General features: G+C 44.2%; 1 protein-coding gene across 1 annotated transcript; it reads left to right on the top strand.

Moving 5' to 3' along the window:
• The first annotated feature begins 3755 nt into the window (after window positions 1–3755).
• LOC123053690 (plant UBX domain-containing protein 1) lies at window positions 3756–9328 on the top strand. The gene is made up of 8 exons (XM_044477217.1): window positions 3756–4041; window positions 5371–5473; window positions 5564–5632; window positions 5760–5833; window positions 6346–6475; window positions 7791–7895; window positions 8222–8438; window positions 8929–9328. The coding sequence occupies exons 1-8, from the start codon at window positions 3889–3891 to the stop codon at window positions 8930–8932; spliced, it is 855 nt and encodes a 284-aa protein (XP_044333152.1). The 5' UTR covers window positions 3756–3888; the 3' UTR covers window positions 8933–9328.
• The last annotated feature ends 1556 nt before the right edge of the window (window positions 9329–10884 follow it).

The raw sequence follows: 10884 nt of genomic DNA on the forward strand, positions 1-10884 counted from the left end.
GGGTCATGCCCACGTGTCTGGTTCCGATGCCGCTCGCTGCTGGAAACCGCTGGCGACTCAATGTGCCTGCTATAACTTCGACTTTGACGAGTAAAATGAATCCGATCACGACTGTATGAGTAAGCCGCCTGCTGATACCGAGAGGGCCCAGAGATACCTCTCTGATACTCGGAGTGACAAATCCTAATCTTGATCTATGCCAACTCAACAAATACCATCAGAGACACCTGTAGAGCATCTTTATAACCACCCAGTTACGTTGTGAAGTTTGATAGCACACTGAGTGTTCCTCCAGTATTCGGGAGTTGCATAATCTCATAGTCATAGGAACATGTATAAGTCATGAAGAAAGCAATAGCAACAAACTAAACGATCATCGTGCTAAGCTAACGGATGCGTCAAGTCAATCACATCATTCTCTAATGGTGTGATCCCGTTCATCAAATGACAACTCTTTGTCCATGGCTAGGAAACTTAACCATCTTTGATTAACGAGCTAGTCAATGTTGGGGAACGTAGTAATTTCAAAAAAATTCCTATGCACACGCAAGATCATGATGATGCATAGCAACGAGAGGGGAGAGTGTTGTCCACGTACCCTCATAGACCAAAAGCGGAAGCGTTAACACAACGCGGTTGATGTAGTCGTACGTCTTCACGATCCGACCGATCAAGTACTGAACGCACGGCACCTCCGAGTTCAGCACACGTTCAGCTCGATGACGTCCCTCGAACTCCGATCCAGCCGAGTATTGAGGGAGAGTTTCGTCAGCATGACGGCGTGGTGACGATGATGATGTTCTACCGACACAGGGCTTCGCCTAAGCACCGCTACGATATTATCGAGGTGTAATATGGTGGAGGGGGGCACCGCACACGGCTAAGAGATCAATGATCAATTGTTGTGTGTTTGGGGTGCCCCCCTGCCCCCGTATATAAAGGATCAAAGGGGGGAGGTGCGGCCAGCCTTGGGGCGCGCCAGGAGGAGTCCTACTCCCACCGGGAGTAGGACTCCCCCCTTTTCCTAGTTGGATTAGGACTTGGGAAGGGGGAAAGAGGAGAGGGAGAAGAAGGAAGGGGGGCGCCGCCCCCTTCTCCTTGTCCTATTCGAACTAGGGGGGAGGGGCGCGCGGCCCAGCCCTAGCCGCCTCTCCTCTCTTCCACCTAGGCCCATTATGTTGCCGGGGGGGTTCCGATAACCTCCCGGTACTCCGGTAAAATCCCGATTTCACCCGGAACACTTCCGATATCCAAACATAGGCTTCCAATATATCAATCTTCATGTATCGACTATTTCGAGACTCCTCGTCATGTCCGTGATCACATCCGGGACTCCGAACAACCTTCGGTACATCAAAACATATAAACTCATAATATAACTGTCATCGAAACGTTAAGCGTGCGGACCCTACGGGTTCGAGAACTATGTAGACATGACTGAGACACGTCTCCGGTCAATAACCAATAGCGGAACCTGGATGCTCATATTGGCTCCCACATATTCTACGAAGATCTTTATCGGTCAGACCGCATAACAACATACGTTGTTCCCTTTGTCATCGATATGTTACTTGCCCGAGATTCGATCGTCGGTATCTCAATACCTAGTTCAATCTCGTTACTGTCAAGTCTCTTTACTCGTTCCGTAATACATCATCTCGCAACAAACTCATTAGTTGCAATGCTTGCAAGGCTTAAGTGATGTGCATTACCGAGAGGGCCCAGAGATACCTCTCCGACAATCGGAGTGACAAATCCTAATATCGAAATACGCCAACCCAACAAGTACCTTCGGAGACACCTGTAGAGCACCTTTATAATCACCCAGTTACGTTATGATGTTTGGTAGCACACAAAGTGTTCCTCCGGTAAACGGGAGTTGCATAATCTCATAGTCATAGGAACATGTATAAGTCATGAAGAAAGCAATAGCAACATACTAAACAATCGAGTGCTAAGCTAACGAAATGGGTCAAGTCAATCACATCATTCTCCTAATGATGTGATCCCGTTAATCAAATGACAACTCATGTCAATGGCTAGGAAACATAACCATCTTTGATCAACGAGCTAGTCAATTAGAGGCATACTAGTGACACTCTGTTTGTCTATGTATTCACACAAGTATTATGTTTCCGGTTAATACAATTCTAGCATGAATAATAAACATTTATCATGATATAAGGAAAATAAATAATAACTTTATTATTGCCTCTAGGGCATATTTTCTTCAGTCAAGTAGAGGCATACTAGTGACATTCTGTTTGTCTATGTATTCACACATGTACTAAGTTTCCGGTTAATACAATTCTAGCATGAATAATAAACATTTATCATGATATAAGGAAATATAAATAACAACTTTATTATTGCCTCTAGGGCATATTTCCTTCAGATACGATGGAGACGTATCACTTAGCGAAGCGCTGTCGATGCTCCACCACCACCATCACCACCCCGGCGTCGTGTTGGTTGTGATCCCATCTACTTCTCATCTCCCGCTTGCTGGATCAAGAAGAAGGAGACGTCATCGAGCCGCACGTGTGCTAAACTCGGAGGTGCCGTCCGTTTGGCACTAGATCGGTTGGATCGTGATCGGATCGCGAAGAGTACGACTACATCAACTGTGTTGATAAACGCTTCCGCTTGGTGATATATAATAGTATGTAGATGCTCTCCCCCTCTCGTAGCTATGCATCTCCATGGATAGATCTTGCGTGTGCGCATATTTTGTTTTGTTTTCCATGCAACGTTCCCCAACAATGAGCTCCAGCGACGACATAAGCCTCCATCTTCTCTGATGCGACACCACAACCAACCCGTGCCCTCCTTCTTCGACAGTTCCACATCTAGCGCCAATTATTTTATCACTGTGTTGTACTTTGGGTAACTAGGACTACCCGAACCCAAATTTTCGGGCGCCCGAATTGTTGGGTAGCTATTTTTTTCTAGAAAATTTAGGGTGCCAATTTACCCGCCCCAAATTTTTGGGTAAAGTTGAACGCCCATGCTGAGATGGAGGGGGAAGGGATATGGTTGACTTTTTGTGGGAGGTGAACGACACGAGAGGGGCGTGAAAATGTTTCAGAGGTTGCCTCTACGTCGCGTGCACGCGGTGCCTATGTGTGTGAGATTTTCGCGGCTGCGCAGAGCCTCGTTTGGAAGGAATATTCCCAGCACTCGGGTAGTAATATCCTTGCTCACCCACGAACCAAACGACTAGCGTCCAGGCAAAAGATAGCTACCCTTGTTCCACGTGAGATAGCCCAGCAACCAAACGCACTAAATCAAAGAACCTCACTTCCATTCCTTTGATTTACCTGTTCTTTCTTTCAAAATAAAATGCAGATGAATCTTCAAAGAAAAAATCCTAAAAAAATCTAACCCTACAAATGAAACGATCAACATAGGTTCTTTCCCTCTTTAAATTAAAGAGCCCTCACTTCCCGCACACCAACAATTGAATACTAGTATTCAATAGTTTCCATTCCTATGATTTACCTACACTTTCCTTTCTCGTTCCTATGTTTTATATCATTCCAATGATACATTTTACCCGCGTTCCAAACAGCACCCAGGGCCAGTTCTTTTGTGGCCCCTCCATATCTTCCAAGAAAATCCGGCAAAAAGAAAATGATATCTTCCGCGAAAGGACTCACCCCTCGCCCGGGACCCGGGTGTCAGCCTCCGCAACCCGGCCGCGCCCCCCGCCGTGCTACACACAAACCAGTATAAAAGGGGCTGCTACGGTCACGCGCCTGCATGCACCAGCACCAGAACCTTTACCAGACCTGACCCGACCTGCAGCGGAGGCCCCACCTCCCCCCCGCGGTGCCCCGTCACGAAGCCGGTTCCCTGACGGTGCCACGAAGGCCGTATCCGACCCCAATGGAGGCAGAGTACCCCCAAATAAACCCTCTCTTCCTCTGCTCCAGGCGCCGGAAAAGGGAGGAGGACGAGGGAGGGCTCGAGCTCCTACTGTCCATGGATCTCGACGAGGAGGAGACGCGGCCGGAGCAGCAGGCGCCGCCCCGGGTTCCGGTACGTCCCCCTCCCTCCCTCCCTCCGGCGTCTCCCGTCTCTTGGGTTTCTTGGGCGAGTTCTTGGCGGGGTGGAGTTCTTGGCGGGATGGTCACGGTGAAGGCCGCGCGATCTTGGGTGGGGGGCGGAGTTCTTGGCGGCGGGATGGGCGGGGTAAAGCGAAGATTTGCTCCTGGGATCGGGTGGTGGGCGCGCTATATCCGGATTCTTTGCGTGGGGGGTTAGCATCTTAGCGGGGGCGTTCTTGGCTGGAAAGGGCACCGCGATGGTGCGCTGGTTCGTGGGCATTGGTGTGTTGTGCTAGAAATTGCAGTTCTTGATGCTTCTTTGCTTGCCAACTTTGTGTATGGAGGAGTGATTCTTTACTTGCACAGCCGCATGATGGGTGATTGGGGAATCCGCCTGGCTGGAAGTATACCTTGCGGAAGACTAGTTCTTTGACCTAGGTTTTAATCCATGGGTTCTTTCAATTGAGGGTTCGTCTTTATTCCTGTTGGCAGCACTAGATTTCAAGGGGGGGAATAGGCTCTGTAGATCTGTTAAGGTCCAAAGATTTTGTAGATCCCAGCAAATGAAGTGCCTGTTATTGTTTCTTTGTGTGAGATTCCTGCCAACATACTTGAAACTGAAGGATTAGCATTTTACCACGGCATGGTGTAGCCTCTAGGTTTGCATTTGAGAGATTCTGTCCGTATGAACATTGATGGCCATGAGAAGTTTAGGGGCCATCTGTAGCTTCGTCTACGTGAAGCTCTTTATATTCTTACGATGCCTTGGTCGTGCTAGGCATATATGGTTATCGGTTGATTGGCAGAAAAGCAGTACTGTATCTTGGGAGAAGTTTGGGGGAGGCTGCCAGGTGCTCTGCAAAACACCTTAATGGCTGAAACCTACATGCTGTCAACTTGTTATTGACACATCAATACTCTTTTGCTTGCCCTGTGATAGATGCTCAATTATTCGTAATTGTCTGCCCTCTGGTCTCAAATAATGATTGAAAGCTGTCTTTGAACTTCAGAAAGACATCTATGGCTTCATTTGGAATGCATTTTTGTGCCCTATTTTTTCTCACATTGATCCTTTTTCGAATAAGCACCCATGATTAGTCTTTAGACTTTTCTGCTCAGGCGGTTGGTTTATACTTTTGTCCAAATCATCGATAGGTTGATAATTATATGAAGTGTAAAACAATCAGTCGTAGCACTTGTATTCATCTACCCATGAAAGACTGTTCTTCTTTGGTCAGAACCTCTGTGTTATGATTTTCCATGAATAGAAAAGTAAAACGTAAAATGAAGTCTGACAACTACATTTTCTTCAAAATCACAGGACAAGCTGAAAGCAGTGTCACAAGAGCTTGGACATGAGATCCGGATATTTACAAGCACAACATTTGAGCTAATGACTAGCAAATTGGCCAAGGCAGATCAGGGTAAATCCTTTTACTTGCTTTTGCTTTACTCAATTCTATTATGTGTCTTTATGGTAATTGCATTGTGACATGAAAGCATGATTCATGCAGAGGAAGACGATGACTTTTATGAGCTTCAGCCTAGTGATTATTACAAGTTGATTTCAAATAGGCTTGCAGGTTACTTAAATACTCTCTTAATATTGTCTGGGAACATTTACATTTATTACTAAAACATCCTACTTGGCATTGTCCAAGCTTTCTAATTTCTTAACTGTAACCATGTTTAAAATTTGACACCTTGCAGAACAATCGAAAGTTCTGAAGACTCGTAAAATAAGGGAAGCAGAACTTGCTGCTCAACGAGCAAGGCTAACAAAGGTAAATATGATGCGCTATGCTACTGTTTAATTATTATGATTATGTAGGAGTGGCATAGCCCTTGTACTAATACTACTTTTCATCTTCTAGCTCATTGTATTTTGCTTATTGATTTTATCTAGCCTTATATTAACAGTACCTCAGGACATGTTCTAAGGGAAAATTTGTTTCGTAGAATAAATATATCTGCAAAGTCTAGCTGCTGGCATGTGAAATCCTATGAAGAAATACTTCAAATGATGCACATAGTTTGGATTTTTGTATTTCAAAGTAGCTTCTTTTGCCTTTCCTTATTAATTCAGTATTGCTAATTTAGTACTCCCTCCGTTCCAAAATAGATGACCTAACTTTGTACTAAAGTTAGTACAAAGTTGAGTCATCTATTTTGGAACAGAGGGAGTAGTATAGAAAGTTCCCTCTGTCATCCTCATTTAATTGGTTTATTTGTTCGTCCCTCTCTGAATCTAGCTTCAGGGCAAATTCCATTTTGTTGCTAACCTTCTTAACTGTAGGCAGTGGCGAGGGTTCGATTCCCTGATGGTTACATTCTTGAGGCTGAGTTCCATCCATCAGAGATGGTACATAGTCTGGTGGATCTTCTCATGAAAGTAATTGCTAGACCAGACCTGCCATTCTATCTTTGTAAGTTCCACTTCTCTTTTCAGATGATGTAGAGTTTGACAAGTAATATTTTCCCTCTCCTTGTTTCCTGTTCACCAGTTCCTTTTATTTCACCCTGGTTCGGTTAAGATTGGCTCAGTGTTACCAATGATAAAACATTTGTGTATGAGTAGCAAACGTATATGTTGACAATCATGACAAACAGGAAAACTACTAGTGCCCTATAAATAGTTTGATGGTCTAGCATCATGTGAACAAAATTTTAGTGCTCCGAGCAAAGGGTTTTACATATTTTTATTAATCGATTGTTATGAAGTGCTATAAATTAATCAAAAACAGTTTGGTATGCAACTATTCACAGCACTGACTTGTTGAGCTCCTAAGTACCCAAATGTGAAAGTGCTCTGATTGTGTGGTCTTTTGACAAGCTTGGTCACTCTATCATTTTCTTGTGCCCTTGATTTGAATATCACCAGTGTCCAGATTGTTGTCAGCTTGATGTTGCATGTTTTCGATACAATATCTGTCCTGGAACCCATATTCCATATTACCTTTGCTTGAACTTGTAGAAGTCTGAGGATCCTCTAGTATCCATCCATTAAACTTTTCAGATGATGTAGAGTTTGACAAGTAGAGTTTGACAATATCTTTGTAAGTTCCACTTCTCTTTTCAGATGATGTAGAGTTTGACAAGTAATATTTTCCCTCTCCTCGTTTCCTGTTCACCAGTTCCTTTTATTTCACCCTGGTTCGGTTAAGATTGGCTCAGTGTTACCAATGATAAAACATTTGTGTATGAGTAGCAAACGTATATGTTGACAATCATGACAAACAGGAAAACTACTAGTGCCCTATAAATAGTTTGATGGTCTAGCATCATGTGAACAAAATTTTAGTGCTCCGAGCAAAGGGTTTTACATATTTTTATTAATCGATTGTTATGAAGTGCTATAAATTAATCAAAAACAGTTTGGTATGCAACTATTCACAGCACTGACTTGTTGAGCTCCTAAGTACCCAAATGTGAAAGTGCTCTGATTGTGTGGTCTTTTGACAAGCTTGGTCACTCTATCATTTTCTTGTGCCCTTGATTTGAATATCACCAGTGTCCAGATTGTTGTCAGCTTGATGTTGCATGTTTTCGATACAATATCTGTCCTGGAACCCATATTCCATATTACCTTTGCTTGAACTTGTAGAAGTCTGAGGATCCTCTAGTATCCATCCATTAAACTTTTCAGTTTTCACTTGGGATTTTCATAGATCAACTGTAGTCGTGTATTAGAGATGTACCAGTTACAACATCTTAATATCATTTTTATTGACTTCACAACAGACACAGTTCCTCCAAAGAAGCGAATAATGGACACCTCGCAGGACTTCTACACAATTGGCTTTGTTCCTGGAGCTAATGTCTTCTTTTCTTATGATCTGCCAGAAGGTATGTATTATCTTAAAAACTAGCATCATGACGAGGAAATAAGCAATATTTACTTCTTAGCTTGAGTTTTATAGCATTTTATTTTTGCATGTCTTGACAAAAATGCATTTTCCACGTATATAAAGTTGTGTTTCTGGTGCATTCAAGGACAGGCACACATCATGATTACCTATTCAGCTATTCTATTTCAGCATTTGACTCTTGTTAGTGATATGCATAATTGCATATGCATGAGCCTGCCATAGGGCATTGAACAATGCAATTCATTCTTGTTGGTTCAGATATCTACATGTTTTTAGAGGTATTCACGTGTGTTTGGCATGCAGGGTCGGAGTTAAATACAGATGCTGTAAAATCCGGACCATATCTCCGTGAAGAAATTCGAACTTTGGATGGACTGTCACTTCAGTCGGAACCTTCTGACCAACCTGATGATTCAAAGACAAATTCTGATTCAGCTCATCAGTCTTATGCATTCCAATCTGATTCTGCACCACCAGCAGCAGCAAATAAGAAATCAGCCAAACCAAAGTGGTTCAAAAGGTACAGTTGTTTCTAGTGTCTTAGTGTTAGGAAAGATCAGCTTTGTTACTGTTATTGTTGAATAACCGACCATTTCTTGAGTTTTGTGCTGAATTAAATGAAATCATCATTTCATTGCTGACTTGTCCCTTTGTAGAGTTTTTTATTTAGAATGAGATAGTTCGTGGAGAAGCTAACAAACTATCGCAACAACAGTCGTGAGGATAGTCCATTAATATATAAAAAATCCTCTCCAGATAGTATTAACAACTGAGCAATGAGCTAGTTTTAGGAGCTCACCAAATTACCTGCAGAATCATAGCTCTCCAAGTAGGAGTAGCATTTTACTTGCTAATTACACATATGTGAAAGTAGCTAGTTGCAGGTTCGTGTGTGTGTCGACACAAATATGCCAGAAGAATATTCTCTGTTGCCTGCTTGCACCTTTTTTTTTCTGCTGAGCATTCTTTCTTTTGTGCTAGATAATGACAGTCTATCTAACCTTTTGCAGGTGAGAGCATCAGAGCGTCAATAGTGCACCACCAGAGCGCAACAGCACTTGATTAGGCCTCTCAGCAATCCCAATGCATGATTGATCAGATTTCATGGTTCAACGACTTGAGCCATGCCGCCGTAGTAGGAGAATTCATCCTGTGTTGCATAGGAGTTGTCGAACCGTCGGAATTAGATCTCATATGTTCCTGGTGGTAGCATGTAAATTTGGCGTGTCAAACTGCTTTGTGGGTCTTACCCACCTCAGATATATGTGTAAAAGGCCCCATAGAAACGGAGGAAATGACTGGGCCCGTGTTGTTTACACTTTACTGCATGAATGATATCCAGTAGCATCTTCGTGGGAAGATGGCTTTGAGTTGACCGGAAAATTACCAATAAAGCATGTTGGCTTCAAACCTGGGTTACTTTACATTTATGTTATCCTGTTTGCGAGGGATGATGTCATGTTCCCTCGGTGAGCAACTAGTAAAGATTATGAGTGTTGCAGCGATGGTAAGTCGCAAAGTAGCATGCATTTTCAAGGGCCAGTGGGCGTGTGGCAACAAGATGGCGCTGAGTGGATGCTTTTGACGGGAAGGTCCAAAATATGTGCATAATCGCAGCCTCACAGGCTTAGTTTAGTCTGAGATTGTGTAGTGTATTGCTAATAAAATAAAAGATGTCCCTCGTTTCGCTAAGGGACACACGGGGCTGCTATGGATGAGAGGCGGCTGCTTTGCCAATGTCCCTGTCGCCGGATGCTTCTGCTCCATTTGCACTTGTATTCTCTCTCTGCATGGTTATTTGTAGTAGTACTATACTGAGCATCGAAAGAAACAGTTTCGTTTTGTTAACCAAGTGACATGTTGAGGTTGGCGCGATCCGATCTGATACACATCATGTGATGTGGCTGGTTCATCTCCGTTGACTTGCAGCTTAGTTGGCCAACGCACGTAAAAAGGTCCCAGTCCCAGGGTGACCCTTGTTGAGGTCTCGGGCTGGGCATTCTTGACCGTGACCCGGAAATTTATGTTTTTCCGGAAGTAAAAGGTCATGGCATGGGCCTCATGTTGTAACACATCTCGGAGCTGACTGTGATATGCCGCGCAGAAAGAAAGAAAGAAAGAAAGGGGTGTGGAGACGATGTCTGAACCTTGGACCGGCACTGACTCCACGGCTTTGCTGTTTCTCTTTCTCGAGTATGAAATGAAAAGAAACAAAAGTTGGCCTTCCTGTTTGCAGAGGGGTTGGTTGGAGGAGTACGAAGATAGCCGCCGGACAGACTACACCGACGACTCCTCCGTTCCGTGGCTTTCCCTTTACCCGGTCCTAGTCAAACGCGTGGGCCGCCTCCACGTACCGGATTTCCACCTGACATCGACCGCGTCGGCAAACTCCACGACGCTTTTTGGACCCGAGCTAGAAACAAACCTACCCACTTTTCCCGATTCAAAATCACTGTCAATGAAAGGAACCGTCTAATTCTACAGCAGCTTTCTTCACTTTCCCGGGAGCAATTTCCCGTCATTCTTTTTCTTCCCGAGAGCAATATAATGGTGCAGTGCTGCCTGATCTGGGGTTCAGACTTCAGAGACGGACAAAAAACAACCACGTGTTCGTCCCCCACTCTTCGTCCCGGGAATACTTTGCGCGGCAGATGACTGGACGAGACGAGGAGCATGTGCGGGTGCGACCCATTGGTTGGCCCTAGACAACGAGGCAGACCAGTACCCCTCTTCTCTCTTCAGCCAAACCCAGATCGGATCCTTCTATTCTATGGTGTTGATCGAGGACGCATACGTCTGGCCGAGAAAGAGAAATTATATTTCATTTCAGTTCAAGTACACACGTGACCCGTGTGGACCTCGCTATGCATGTATTTTCGATCTCATCTGCCCCGTCCACAACCACAACCACAACCGCAGCGGGCTCTTTTATTTGCAGCGACTTGACAGACGTCGTCGCGCTACGG

This window comes from Triticum aestivum, chromosome 2D, assembly GCF_018294505.1.
Source record: "Triticum aestivum cultivar Chinese Spring chromosome 2D, IWGSC CS RefSeq v2.1, whole genome shotgun sequence".
NCBI lineage: Eukaryota > Viridiplantae > Streptophyta > Magnoliopsida > Poales > Poaceae > Triticum > Triticum aestivum.